Source organism: Rutidosis leptorrhynchoides, chromosome 9 (assembly GCF_046630445.1).
Source record: "Rutidosis leptorrhynchoides isolate AG116_Rl617_1_P2 chromosome 9, CSIRO_AGI_Rlap_v1, whole genome shotgun sequence".
NCBI lineage: Eukaryota > Viridiplantae > Streptophyta > Magnoliopsida > Asterales > Asteraceae > Rutidosis > Rutidosis leptorrhynchoides.
Window position 1 is genome coordinate 165,332,010 of NC_092341.1, and position 15,041 is coordinate 165,347,050.

General features: G+C 32.1%; 2 protein-coding genes and 1 long non-coding RNA gene across 3 annotated transcripts; 2 read left to right on the forward strand and 1 right to left on the reverse strand.

Moving 5' to 3' along the window:
• The first annotated feature begins 1,403 nt into the window (after nucleotides 1–1,403).
• On the forward strand, nucleotides 1,404–2,695 carry LOC139867673 (protein BRICK 1). Its single transcript, XM_071856037.1, has 2 exons — nucleotides 1,404–1,687; nucleotides 2,332–2,695. Exons 1-2 carry the CDS (start codon nucleotides 1,555–1,557, stop codon nucleotides 2,454–2,456), a joined length of 258 nt encoding a protein of 85 aa, XP_071712138.1. The 5' UTR covers nucleotides 1,404–1,554; the 3' UTR covers nucleotides 2,457–2,695.
• An 818-nt stretch (nucleotides 2,696–3,513) lies between these two features.
• On the reverse strand, nucleotides 3,514–12,075 carry LOC139865649 (nodulation receptor kinase-like). The gene is made up of 15 exons (XM_071853728.1): nucleotides 11,763–12,075; nucleotides 10,686–11,199; nucleotides 8,342–8,817; nucleotides 8,104–8,254; nucleotides 7,860–7,931; nucleotides 7,690–7,758; nucleotides 7,508–7,579; nucleotides 7,359–7,430; nucleotides 7,083–7,252; nucleotides 5,716–5,945; nucleotides 5,503–5,629; nucleotides 5,358–5,426; nucleotides 4,796–4,985; nucleotides 4,540–4,672; nucleotides 3,514–4,054 (listed from the first exon to the last, which is right to left on the reverse strand). The coding sequence occupies exons 1-15, from the start codon at nucleotides 11,854–11,856 to the stop codon at nucleotides 3,710–3,712; spliced, it is 2,784 nt and encodes a 927-aa protein (XP_071709829.1). The 5' UTR covers nucleotides 11,857–12,075; the 3' UTR covers nucleotides 3,514–3,709.
• Nucleotides 5,736–7,902, forward strand: LOC139865651 (uncharacterized). Its single transcript, XR_011765043.1, has 3 exons — nucleotides 5,736–5,956; nucleotides 7,477–7,596; nucleotides 7,676–7,902. It is a non-coding gene; the product is annotated as an uncharacterized lncRNA (long non-coding RNA).
• Nucleotides 12,076–15,041: the final 2,966 nt, after the last annotated feature.

The window sequence follows — 15,041 nt, forward strand, 5'->3', positions numbered from 1 at the left end:
AAAGTGTTCAGAAAAATTCTATATTTTTAAATTAACTATATTTATTTATTTTGGTCATTATGGTATAAAATTTGATCCTTAATTTGTTAAATAAAAATTACATCAACTGTCCCTCTCATTTATAGGTGAAATATAAAAAGTGTTAAAACTTAACAAATAGTTCCTAAATACATTTTTAATAAGCTTAAAATTTATAAAACTCATTTTCGTATCACTGTTTATTTTAAAATTACATAAGTTTGAATTTTAACTTGCTTAATATCAATCGAATGACAATTGAGTGTTACTGTCGTTTACTAAATAGATTCGAATTCACAAAATATATATTTAATATACTTTATATATTTTAAATAATAATTATTATAATATCCTATTTTTATTTTATTAATTTTTAATAACAATAACATACAATACTTCAAATTATATTTCGAAATATTATTTATATATACATACACACATATCTATTTACAATTAATTGTTTGTGAATCGTCGAGAGCAGTTGAAGGTCAATTGAATATATGAACATCGTTTCTAAAATTTTCTAAACTCAACATTAAATACTTTGCTTATCATATCGGAATCATATAAAGACTAAGTTTAAATTTGGTCGAAAATTTCCGGGTCGTCACACCTTGCGCCTCGTGTAGTCTCGATCATGACTGAGAATTCCCAGCTCGCGACTTGGAATTTCACGGTCATGACCGAGACCACACGAGTAGCAAGGTCGCAAGGGTGTCATGCGACTTGCGAGATAATTTTGACAATTACGATTTTTTAAGGGCGAACCCTTATAGAAACTTTGAAAACTGGCCATTTTGATCAGTACCCTACTTTTATTTATATTAGGGAAAAGAAAGGAAAAAATGTTTAATTGAGTTTTGTATAAATATATTACCCTTCCATTTTACAAAGGGGTGATGATTCGTACATCACCAATTTTTAGTCATACACCACCAAACATATTTTACAGTGTTATACTGTGCAACATTATAATGCATGTTTGGTAGTGTACGATTAAAACTTGATAGTGTACGGATCACTTTCTTTTACAAAGAGTGTTCATAAATAAAATTTGAATTTAAGATGTCCATTTAATATGTTATCTGAAGTAATTAATTTTTTTAATAAAGTAACCATGAAAAATATTATAAGTTAATGTTTTGCTGACTTTTATATATAAAAAGGATAAAATTATTCATTTTTAGTACGAGTATTATTTTAAGCAGTGAGTTGATTTTTCCACATCTAAATTATTTAATCCACCACAAATTGTGCATTAATAAATTGTAATGTACAACTAAATAATGTATATCTGTGATGGATGAAGTAATTTCAATAGTTTTAAGTAATCAACATTTAATTTGTGAATTTTGAGGTTGTTTTTGGAATTACATTTCCCCTTTTTGACAAACACTGACCTGAAAATACCACACACCATCATCATCAAGTTTGCCTAAAAATCCGTTGCTTAAAAATCACACAACAACAAATCCTCATTCTCATCATCACCGAATCATCTGCCGATCGAGAAATCAGAATCAACGGTTGATAAGAATGGCACGAGCAGGTGGAATAACGAATGCGGTAAACGTAGGAATTGCAGTACAAGCTGATTGGGAGAATCGAGAATTCATCTCTCATATCTCTCTCAATGTTCGTCAATTATTTGATTTCCTCGTTCAATTCGGTAATTATTCACCTGATCTCTCTGTTTTAGGTTTCCGTTTACTTAATCTACGAAGAATTTGCGACTCATATTCTTCTATATAAAGTTTAGTTTGATATTTCGATTTGTTTTATGCTGATCCTTGTAAATTTTATACTGCATTTCGATATCGATACACGACGAATATATTTCGAAAAAAAAAAATAGTTACAAAAATACTTGTATGAACTATCAATTTAGAAACAATATTGGAAGTTAAATACGAATATCTTGCTTCATTTTTGTTCTATAATTGGTGGATTCTGTATATTTTTTTTATGGAACATGGCCTGAATTAAGGACTACGTGTATCATCTGAATTGCGTATTGAACTACACCATTGTGCATTAGTAGAGAACAAAACATAATTTACACAGCGATATCATTGATAGATAAGTAGATAAAAGATACTGCGTTGATGATAATGATGACCCTATAATATATGAATTTAGGAATTAGATTCAATTGCTGTTTAAGTTAACGTTCTCTATACAACTTACAACTTAGGATGCTAGTCACCCTTTTTGCTAATAAAGAACTATATCTGGATTATAATCATGTAGGATGCCGTGAAACCTTTTAATTTACCGCTCTTATGTGTTTATAGAAGATGTTTTCTCTTGCAGAAGCTACAACAAAGAGCAAACTCGCATCTCTGAATGAGAAACTCGATACGTTAGAGCGTCGTCTGGAATTGATTGAAGTGCAAGTTGGTACTGCTACAGCCAATCCAAATTTATTCAAGACTTGATTTACTGTAGAAAAATTAAAAGGCCTACATACAAGTGCCTGCCTTCAAAACTGTGAGCTGATTAGCTTGTTTAATATTTAGTATGATACTATGAAGATTGCTTGCTTACTTTATGCATATTTAATTTGTTTCTTTTGTCCACAATTGTAACTGGAAGAGCTCTATACTCTCTATTTGTTGTTTATGCATCTATATGAACTTCTTTAGAGGATGATAATGATTAATATGCAATATTTTAATAGCTAAATTATCTAATCATCTTGTTAATTATAATCAGTGAATCATTGTGAGAACAAAACAATGAATTCTGATCATGGATAATATTTATTTGATATTGACTTTGGTTAGTTTATTTGCTGCATGAATAGCATATGCATGCGAATCCACATATTTATGCCCCAAAACCAAGGTTGTAAAAGTTGCGAGTCGGAGAAGAGTCGTTTAGGACCTTTCAGGGATGAGACGTGGATGAGTTGGGCGTCCACCAATGTTGACTCTTAGTAATAAATAAATTAAACATACAAAATCTTATTGTATATTTTTTTAGTTTGACCAACTTTGACTCAGCCCGACTTTGAGCCGTCTATTAGCATTGACCAGTTTTTTAGGTGTTTTTGGACGACTCGACTGAACAACAGTGCCCAAAACCATTACGGACAGAGGCTGAATTTATTCTAATTGAGATGTTATTGTTAAATATGCCATTATTCCAGGTGATGATCCGCACAAGTTTCCGAGTCTTAATTCGCCTATTAAAATTTCCACTTTTTTATCTGCTTTTTTTTTTTAATTATTTTATTATCATCACACCTCTTATGATGTGTGATGATCCCTCTTATGATGTGTGATTAATGTTTTTTTGTCAAATGTCAAGTCACTTTTGCTCTTCACATGAGTTTCATCTAAAGACTCGTTAGTTGTACATTATTAACTCTCCATATTATGCTTCTCTTTTCATTATCATATTGGATTGGATATTGGATATTGGATCTGACACCTTAGAATGTAAAAATAGATTAATATTCTGAATAATATAGTCATATATTACTTTGGTATTATTAAAGTAGCCGAAGATCTATGATGTACAGGTTCATCCCCATATATAATCACTATGCTAAAATCTACAATATATGAATTTGTAGCAACTGAGATTGAGTTGTTGTAGATAAAAAAAATACAGAAATATAGAATATTTACTTATTAACATTATTATATTATTATAGGCTACATTTAGACAGTAGTCTCCTACAAATTTATCTTGGTTGTGGAGGAGCTGGTTGTGAAAGGAGAGATTCTGGTTCTGATGGAGTTGGTGTGGGTATTATAGGTAAATGAGACATTGGTCTCTCGATTGAAAACCGATTGGATCCTCCAAAACTATCCATGGATTTCATGTATTCAGATGCATTATTTTCTATAATTAAAGCATCTTCTAGCTCACGCACAATGTCAACCATGGATGGTCTATAAGCTGAAAATGGCTCAATACATGCTAATGCCACTTCCACAACTCTCCACATTGCCTCTGTGTGATATCCTCCTTTTATACTTGGATCCACTATTTCATCGATTCTAGAGTTTCTTATATACGGTTTTGCCTGCATAGAATATGTGGTGATCATCAATTAGTGGCAATTGCATTATCATTATGTAAGTAAGTTTGGTTTAGAATATTAGACAATGTTGTAAAAGTTAGTTTGGGACTAGCCCATCCCAACTCGCCCAAAAACACCTTAAAAGTCTGTCATCGCTAAAAATTCGGGTTAAAGTCGGGTTGAGTCGACCGAGTCGGGTCAAAGTTGGTCAAATCAAAGTCAATTTTAGGTCAAAACGTTTGTATTTTTTTGATATTAAACTTTGTGCCATATACCTATTTTTGGAAAATTGATATTGTTAGATATATTTATGTGTAATATTAATATGGTCAACTTCTGTTTATTACTAACAGTGTACAATGGTCAATGTCCGAATCGACCGACTCGTCCCTCCAAGGTCCCGACCGACTCGTCCCAGACTAGCAACTTTTACAACCTTGATATTAAATATACTTATTCCCGCCCAACGTTGAATCTTTGAAACATACCCATTCAACCAAACTCCACTCGTTTCGTGGCCTGTGTATATTTAGAGGCTCTCGCCCGGTTATAATTTCAAGAAGCACAACCCCATAGCTAAAGACGTCACTCTTGGCGGATAAATTCTGGGTTGAATAGTACCTGGCAAGCCCGAAACTTTGTAAATATCTATACTATTTGCTCAGTGTTAGTCAACTTAAATTTAAACTAAAAATACAAAAAGAAAAATATTTCCATTTTTCAAATTCAAAAACTTGTGCTTACTCTGGATCCAAGTATCCAGCTGTTCCCCTTACTTCTAGGGAGGCATTACTATCTCCTTCTTGAGGTGCATATTTTGAAAAGCCAAAGTCGGCGACCTTGGGACACATGCTATGGTCTAACAGTATGTTACTTGATTTCACATCCCTGTGTATCACTGATCGTCCCGAAAACGTATGAAGATATGTCAAACCTGCAGGAAGCAACTGTTTATTACTGCTATACTTGACAATAAGACATGAATCATAATTTTACATTTATCAAAATGCAACAGGAACAAAGAGATTCACAAGTTTTTTAACTTTTGACTTGAACTGTCAATTTGCAAACCATTTACTCATTAATATATTGATTTGGGTTATGGGTTGAATGAGTCTAACAGGTCAAACTGACTGAAAGAGTCCCAAAGTTTTTTTTTTTTTTTTTAATCCATACAGTCTCTTAATTGGTAGTCAGATTTATTGTTCAAAATTGGTTAAAACAGTCAAAGTTGGTCAACGTTCTGACTAGTTAGTTTACAACCTTGTGACATGGTGCATGAGATGTGCTATGGAGTCTAACTTACCTCTAGCAGATCCTAGAGCTATAGAAAGTCTGGTGGGCCAGTCTAGTGCTCTTCGCTTTGATGCTTCACCTGTTATAACAGAGGCAACCTTTAAATGGTGTAATATAGTGATTGAAAATAAACTTCCCATGTGGAGAATACATACCATATAGCCGATCTTGTAGGGACCCATTAGACATAAATGGATAAACTAGAATTTGTTGGTCATTTTCACAGCAGTACCCGAGAAGTGGTACCAAATTCTCATGCCGAATAGCTGATAGAAGGTTCAACTGTAGACAAAAATATCAATAAAAACTATATATATAGTCAATACTGTGATAACAGCTATATATATAAAAATTATATATATTTTCACCTCATTGTTAAATTCACGGGTTCCTTGTGTTGAAGTTGCTGACCGGACCTTTACAGCTACTTCTTGACCATCGTTTAGAGTACCACGGTAAACAGATCCAAAACCGCCTTCACCAATCAAGGTTTTGTACTGTTGTATTGCACTTTCTATCTGCTCAAGAGTAAAACTCTCTATGGATATTTCCTTCAAACTGATATCATCTTTGCTACTTTGAATTGCGTAAATCGCATCTGCATTTCAGGTTTGTTTTAGTTTGGAAATGCGCTTTTGTTCCACTTGCACAAATGTAAGTTCAAAATATATACTGAATGAAACTGTAGATATGCAATATATAGTATTTCAACTATTACCATAATTTTACTATGTTACTTATTTCAGGAAAAAAATAGAATCATAGGATCTAATTTGACAATAATGTAAGTAATTTCTTTTGGCACTTTAGCACTTTTGAAAATTATACAGATAGTTTCCTGTGTTTTTTACGAAATTACACCAATCATTCTTGTCTTTTGAAAATTACACCGATAGTACCTGACTTACAAAAAAGTGTACGTTGATGGTCCCTGATTTCCTTCAAATGTGTGGATCGTCCTTCCTATTATCGCACATTCTAACATAGGGACCATTAACGTACAATTTTATACAAGTCTGGGACTATCGCTGCAATTTATAAAAGATTGGGACGATTTGTGTAATTTCCTGCAAATCACAGGGACGACCGCCGTGTAATAATAAATCAATTAGGGATGATCAGTACAATATGCAAAAAATAAGGATGATTGATGTAATTTCAAACAGGGACTATACCATTACTATTACTCTAAAAATGTTAAATATTAATTAATGAAACAATGAGTTGTAATTACTTGCATCCATAAATTTGCTTGAAAACAAAGGGACCAATGAGATGGCGACATGTGGCGCGAAAATCACATGTGATTGAAAAAAAAATTCGAAAATTTTTTTTTTAATTTTTTTTTCAAATTTTTTTTCCGAAAATTTTTTTTCGAAATTTTAAAAAAAAAAAATCATATGTAATTATGCATGTCAATCACATGTGATTGTAAACCCAATCACATGTGATTATAAACCCAATCACATGTGATTATGCATGGCAAATCCAATCATGTGATTGTACAATTCAATCACATGTGATTGTGCAGTGTAAAAAAAAAAATTTATAAAATTTTTTTTTTTTTTAAATTTCGAAAAAAAAATTTAAAATTTTTTTTTTCAAAAAAAATTTTTTGAATTTTTTTTCAATCACATGTGATTTTCGCGACACGTGTCGCACTCTCATTGGTCCCTTGAATCTCAACTTAATTTATGGACTCAAATGAATATTACTGGTGAAACAATATACTCACTCTTAGTCATTATATGTCTTTTCCCTTCTGATCGCTTGTCAACCATCTTCCTTCTCTTGTAAATGCAAATTACACAAGCGATTATCACTCCAATAACCAATAAAGCCACACCTGCTATTAAAATGATGCGTCGATGATGCGATGATTTTTGTCCCCTGCACATTCCATAACTAAAACCAAACTACTTTTATATTTTGTATGACAACATATATGCATATCCATATACATACAATACCATTTTATTTTATTCTTAAATATTAATGTTGTAATCCTTACTCTGTAGCAATAGTGTGTGAAATTTTACTTGTTGGAAGCTCGTTGTTCAAATCTTTATTGCAGCCGTAGTATCTACAGGCAGATACAAACACGTAAACTAATTGGATTTTTTGTTCAGTAATTTGCATCAAACAGGTTAGAGAACTCACAACTGTGTCAAGTGTGTAAGGGTGAAAAGCGAGTCCGGCAATTTTCCTGTGAAATTATTGTTTTGCAGGTCCCTAACATTTTGAATTCAGTAAGTAATTTATTATTGTGAAATTATAAAAAGTGGAGTAATATTTAACTGGTGATAAATAATACTACTGATTTTGAAGGGAAAGAAAATTACATTGAGGCGAGAACCGATGAAGATGGGAATACGGGGATACTGTTGGTGAATTGATTAAAGCTCACATTTCTGTAGTTCACAATCAAAAAGGTAAGCTACTTATAATAACTTTTTGACTTCTGTAATTTTAATTTTTTTGTTAAAAAATTAGTTTAAGTAGCGTATTTTACAGCTCTATAAGATGAGTCAACATCGTGATGCTCTGTGCAAGTTCTCCCCGAAATTTTCCATAAGATAGATCCCTGCAAAAGAAATATATATATATATATATATATATATATATATATATATATATATATATATATATATATATATATATTATTTACATTTTTTTCTTCATTTTAGTATTAACTACTTTTTTTTTTGTTTTTGTTTTTTCTATTTTGTTAACTAGAGATGATCTTAAAAACTCACAGTTTAGTTATGACTGTTGTTCCGTTGACTTGGGTGCAATTCACGCCATGCCAGCTATTCGGCAGACATGGGTCGCCTGTCCAACTTTGTAAAATCTCGTTATCCTTGTTCTCCACCAACAGCTCGTTTTTTATCTTAAAAATCACATCAACTGTAGGAGGTAAATCTGATTCGTTAATAGACTAGTTCTTTTGGTAACGGCATAAAAAAATAGGTACTTAAAGCTTTGTTAAATTACCATCTTCTTGATCAGTAGCTTGAAGCAACTGGCGTACTTGGAAAATTTCGTAAGCGTTGCAAATTGGTCCGAACTGAGATTCTTTAGAATCTTTTAATAAGGTCAAATTCAGAAATTGGCTTGCTGTGAAGTTTAATTTGAGAGCCTTATAGTTGGAACCATTAGACATCACATCAATCTGCTCCCGTTTTTGATCATTTATGTATACATCGAAAACTCGTTGTCCTGTTTGCACTGAGCCATTAAGTTCTAAAAAGTAGAGGTAGATGATATAATCAGTGTACTCTGATCGAAAATTATGAAGAAATTCCAAACGATCTGGATTGGTTTGGGCTGTATTTAGAACTTCGATAGGAGGAAACAGTTGTGTGCCAGTTGGAACAACGGTATTGGTGGGCTCTAGTGTTGTGGAATTGCTGTTTTGGTTCGAGTCTGAACCAGCTTTCCAGATTCGATCAAACGGGTCTTGCGGGAACCTGAAATTGCATATTTAAATATCAACTACGTCTCACTTTCTATATAATTAGGCCTAATTACTATAGTTTAGCTAACCATCAGACCGCCTAGTGATTAACGTTCTGATATTCTCACAAGAGATCTATTAGAATATGTGGATGACTCAACTCAATTATATAGATGAGCTCGGTCCATTAGAGTATATTAGGGTTTTGTATGTTCCTATGTAATCTATATATAGTTATCAATAATATACAATAACCTATATGGTTTCTATGATTCTATAAGACTAACGTTCAAACCTCACTAGCAGCACTTTCTTTTTCTTGCCGGCGTCAACAATGTTTACAAGATAACCCGATTATGCCGCACACATCAGAGTAAAAATACTCGCAATATACTAAATAAAACTAGTGAAATAACCTGTGAAATCACGGGTTTGTTCAAACAAAAGTGTTTAATGATATGTTTTAGGTATTAAGTGAATGTAAATACTAAAATCATTTAGTTTAATGAACCGTGAAACCAATGGTTCCAACTAAGAAACTTGTTGTTTTTACAAACATATTGATATATTTAATTTGATCAGAATAAATGTACATTTATTCTCCCACCCCATCTTCCAATTTTCATCACAATTACTATTTTTCTTGTTATAAATGACTACATTACAGCCTTTTATTGAGACATGAATTTCGCATACATATGTAACGTAATTAATCCCGTAAAAAAATTCACATTTGAATAATAATTATATTATAATTATAAGCATAATAATAAAGTTTGCTTTAAAATTGAGTATTTATATTTATAATAATAATTATTAGTAATCATAAATGCCTTTTCAAAAATTAAAATACAACTATTATATGAAAGTTGTACAATATGCTTCAATGTTTGTACATGTGTTCATGAGCTGTTCTGTAAAATATTGTACAATTTATTTTAAAATTTATACATATGGTCATGATGTGTTTTATTATAGGGTTGTACATAATGTTTGAATGCTTCAAATATTGTACATATGATTATGGCGGTGTTTTACCATAAGGTTGTACATAATGCTTCAAGTATTCTACATACGGTCATGAGAGTGTTTTATCATAAGGTTGTACATAATGCTTCATATATTATACAATTAACATGTTAATATTTTTATTAAATACAATTAATTATTTTAATGACATCATCATGGGGATTTAAATTTTTTCTATTTATTTTTGAATTTTTGTTAAGCTTGAATAATCTTTATTTATGACATCATCATTTTAGAGACAGTTTAATGATATGTTTTAAGTATTAAGTGAACGTAAATGCTAAAGTTATTTAGTTTAATGACCAGTGGGACCACAGAGTCCGACTTAGAAACTCGCCAGCTGAACATTTCATCAAACACCTAAAATGCATATTAAACAATCTACATCCAATCATAAGAGATAATATAGATTGTCATTTTATTTTAAAAGTGTAAATTAAAATATAAATTTAGAATTGGTTTCTTCTGCCTAGCTTTTATACATTCTCCTAGTTAAATCAAAATAATTAATTAAAATAATTCAAAATTATTTAATTTTAATAATTAAAATAATTATTAATAAGATTTAATAATAATAATAATTAAATAATAAGATTTTTTTTTTGAAAAGCAATTAATTAATAAGATTTAATTTTAATTCAAAATTATTTAGATTAATGACATCACCCACCATGCTTAAATTTTTTTTTCTTTTTGATTTTTTCTTAACAAAAGAATTAACCTAATAATGACATCATCATTTTAGAATTTTAATATTAACTATAGATATAAAGCGACGTGAACATCTTGATACATCTTTACTGAATAAAATTTGTTCTACTAACATACTCCAAATCTTAGAAAGTGATGTACCTTATATCTTCTCTTGTGTTCCCAACATCAATTCTACTCACCATTTTGAGAACGCTTGAAGGCTCTCCATAATCAAAATCTAATGGCCTTAATTCGATCTTGGAGACATAAGGATTTCCTTGTCTCTTTAATAGACAGAAATCGATGTAATCGTTAGTAGCTCTTACAATCCCTTCAACCTCAACTTCATATGATGAGTTCACTTGCCCAATTGGACTAATACCAATCGAAACATTAAAAAAAGTTGTTGTAGGTCCGTCGTTCAAATCTTCTGACGGAAATGTTCCCCTGATAAGATAATCTTGACCTTTTATAGTAGGCAAGTCGTAACACCATTTTGTACCATAGTTGGTGTTGAAGAATCGAGCTTGATCATTGGTTGTACCGTTTTGTTGTGGTGTCACTATGTCTTGGCATTGTCCGTTGTCAGAGAACCATTTATCATCTGGTACCCATGTGATGTGATTTGGATCAGTGTAATTAGAATCAGCACAACATTGTATGCTTACAAAATCTGCACAATATAGAATATTTGGTGTTAACAGAAATGAAACCTGTTTAGACTAATATTTGTTTAGTGATCCTTTCAACCTACCGATCAAGTTTCTATACTTTGACAATCTTATCATATATTTTACTTGATCTGCCTACAAGGGCGATTCTAATTTATTGAAGTTACATGACACTATTAGTTTGGAATTTATTTTTACAAAGTATCATTTAAATTATTTAAATTTTATAGGACACTCATAAATTTAACCATACGACTGTTCGCCTCCCCTCTGGTATTGAAGACTTAGTAGCGGAGGCTTTTGAAGTACCTTTTACCTAATTTCAAGAGTATGGAGCCACGTCGTTCAATCGACTGACTTCCTTGGGGTCATTACTTCCTAGGAAATCAGTTTTTTGAAGGTAAACTAATATATGTAATTAATAATTTTTAAGAAATAAATTAGGAATCCTGTAAGTATGGATTCTAGATTCGCCAGCATAGGATGAATGTTACGATATGATTATTGCAAGTATGCATTCTTCAAACTTTATTTTAACTAAGAATATTCAAATAATAACGAATACCTTCTTGTGAAGAGGTTGATTGGATGACTATGAAGATGTAGAGTACCATAAAGCAGCAAACCAGTTTCGAATTCTGGTAATTTGTTCCTTCCATTATCCCACTTTCAATAGTTTAAGTTTATCCATCTGATGATCAAATTCATAACCTTATAACTAAATTCCTACCATCCCTTAATAACCGAAAATCTTGCTTTTATTTCATGAATCCGATCCATTTTTGTCTCTCAAAGTGTTGACCAACTGGGAGTTCCTGTTGTGTACTTGGATTAAATTTCCAAAACTAAACTGTGATTTACAACTTCAAATTTGTGAAAAAAAGAGGATGAATCTTGGTGATTTTGAAGGGAAAATACCATAAGAAATATAATAATAATAGGGTTCTTGGAAGGGAGAAATTAATGGTAGTATAAGGGGTTTGACTTCAAAAATCAAAGAATTGCAGATGCCTTGAAGGGAAGATGAGAAAGAAAATGCTTAATTATTAATTAAAATAGAATAGAATAGAATAGTTAAACATAAATTCTCAATCAGTTTGCTAGTGTTTTCCAATAATTAACAATTATTCAATTCAAATGGTTTTGTTAGTTTTTTAGTGATCAAGGTGTGCATTGTTTATGTTAAACTAATCTAATTGTATTAATTAATTAAGGTAAGGTTAAGGCGGAGCAATTTTTCATCTTGGTGCTTCTTCCGTCTCTCTCTTTGTCTGCTACCTTAGAATCCAACATCATGAAATTTATTATTTATTCAAAAACGCTCATTGATTGTGACCTTCAACCACCAATCACCTCTCTCCAACTAGACACTAATAGCCACCAATTGCTGGTTTGTGTTCTTGCATGGTTGGGGCCAACTTGTATCATGAAATGTGACTTAAACAACTTGATTCATGAAAAGTGACCTTAACAACTTGATTTATACTTTTTAAAGCATGTTCTCATCAAGTTGAGGTTGCGTTGCTCCGGCTCAGTTGGGCAATATACTGAGGTTCAAATGATTGAATTTGCGCCAACACCTTTTGCTTGTACTCTATATTCTCCGAGACTGATTCACATTAGACCGTATGTAACGGTTGGAATTCACTCCCGTTGAATCTGAGGTGGACACAAGCAACGTGGAATTCACTCCCGTTGAATCTGAGGTGGACACAAGCAACGCATCACCAACACCCGTATCCATGTGTTGGATTGAAATCTTGATCCACGTTGGTTGAATTGCAACGGAATAAGCAACGGCCGTTGCCTTGATTTTTATATTTTTTTATTATTATAAAAATATTAATTTTATCTCCTTTTTAATACTTACCCAATTATATTTTGACACATCACCATAATACTCCTAACAAACACCAAAAACCAACATCACCACTACTCTACTCAACAACACAACACGTTCTAGTCACTAAAAAAGTGCAAAAAATGCACAACACGAACCCACAACACAAACTATCACTACAAATGGTCTTAGATTTAAAATCAATAATTTTTAACTATGATGTAAATGCTGTGACCATTTCTCAAGTGTTCCTCAGCAACTAAAGATTTTAACATGGGAGGTGATCCTTCCACATAAACTTTTAGTCCATCCACACCAATATATGTAAAGTGACTAGTTTACCCTTCAAGTTAAGTTAAGTTAAGCTAATTAATGTAATAATCAATTGAAAAATAACAAAATTCTCACATTCTTTTCCCCACCTACCCCCCAATTCTAAATACGGAGTATGAGATTAGTCTTAATCATTTGAGATCCAATAACCATCATCACCACCATGAAATCCGATATCATTTTACAAAGCTATTGCACTATATTTTAGGAGACTTCGGTAACGAAGTGCTACCACGCACTACCCTGGGCAAAACGCTGAAAATTAGATAAACAATAACCACATCCTCCCAACGATTGTATTAAATGTTGGAAATTTAGTGTAATTGAGGGATTTAATCTACACTTGTAAACGGGTTAGGAGGTACGGAGTGTACACCCATTAAGTGATAGATTGCCCGGACCCGAAAGTGGTTTTCCATTATCACAAATTTGAGTGATTACGGAAGTATTATTCCTGCACTAGGTGAAACATCTCCATCGTGGAAATAAAACAAACAACTTTATGTAAAGGATTTGTTTTAGATTTGAAAACGATTTCCTAGATTTGGTTGTTGGAAATAAAATAAACAACTTTATGTAAAGGATTTGTTTTAGATTTGAAAACGATTTCCTTGATTTGGTTGTTGGAAATAAAACAAACAACTTTATGTAAAGGATTTGTTTAGATTTGAAAACGATTTCCTTGATTTGGTTGTTGGAAATAAAACAAACAACTTTATGTAAAGGATTTGTTTTAGATTTGAAAACGAAATTAGTTAGTGAAACATCTCCATCGTGGAATAATACTTATTTTTGGGTGCCTATAAATAAGGACTATCATTTATGAGAATAAGATATACGAAAAACACCTTAATACTCTTATGCAAAAGAGTTCTTGTTTACTGCCAATAACAAGAACTAATCTCTGTCTTATCCCAAAGTGATATTCGTGTAACCCAGGCAATAAGGGTCGAATAATTACTTTCGGAAAGTGATACCACGATTCAGTGATTTATCCGGCTATCGATTATTTTACCCTACACGAAATTTCAATAAAACCTCCAACAATCGAAAGTAATTATACGTTATAATCGATGGCGGCTACGATGAAACACATGACGGCGAATTTCTCCAAACTTGATAAGTTTGAGGGAATTGATTTTAGGAGATGGCAAAAGAAGATGCACTTCTTTCTGAGCAGCATGAGTGTGGTGCACGTACTCAGCACACCAATTCCTGAAGATCATGGTGATGATGCCACTATTGAACAAATTCGGAAAAGGTGCAAGTGGGAGAACGATGACTACATCGCTAGAGGTTTAATCCTCAATGGTATGGCTGATTCCCTTTTTGATATTTACCTAAATGTTGAATCTTCTAAAGAACTATGGGACTGTTTAGAAACCAAGTATATGTCTGAGGATGCTTTTAGTAAAAAGTTCCTTGTGAGTAATTTTAATAATTACAAGATGGTCGATTCTAGACCGGTCTTGGAACAATACAATGAGCTCATTCGTATACTTGGTCAATTCACACAACATAATATGAACATGGATGAGTCTATTCAAGTCTCAAGCATAATTGATAAACTGCCTCCATCTTGGAAAGAATTTAAACATTCTTTGAAACATAAGAAGGAGGAGTTAACTCTTGTTGAGTTGGGTAGTCATATGCGTATTGAGGAATCCCTCA

Coding starts and splice junctions, on each gene's coding strand:
- LOC139867673 (XM_071856037.1), top strand. CDS start 1,555: ATGGCACGAGCAGGTGGAATAACGAATGCGGTAAACGTAGGAATTGCA. Junction 1,688..2,331: donor TGATTTCCTCGTTCAATTCG/GTAATTATTCAC, acceptor TTTCTCTTGCAG/AAGCTACAACAAAGAGCAAA.
- LOC139865649 (XM_071853728.1), bottom strand. CDS start 11,856: ATGGAAGGAACAAATTACCAGAATTCGAAACTGGTTTGCTGCTTTATG. Junction 7,580..7,689: donor TCATCGGTTCTCGCCTCAAT/GTAATTTTCTTT, acceptor TCAAAATGTTAG/GGACCTGCAAAACAATAATT. Junction 4,055..4,539: donor AGTGGAGTTTGGTTGAATGG/GTATGTTTCAAA, acceptor TATTCTATGCAG/GCAAAACCGTATATAAGAAA.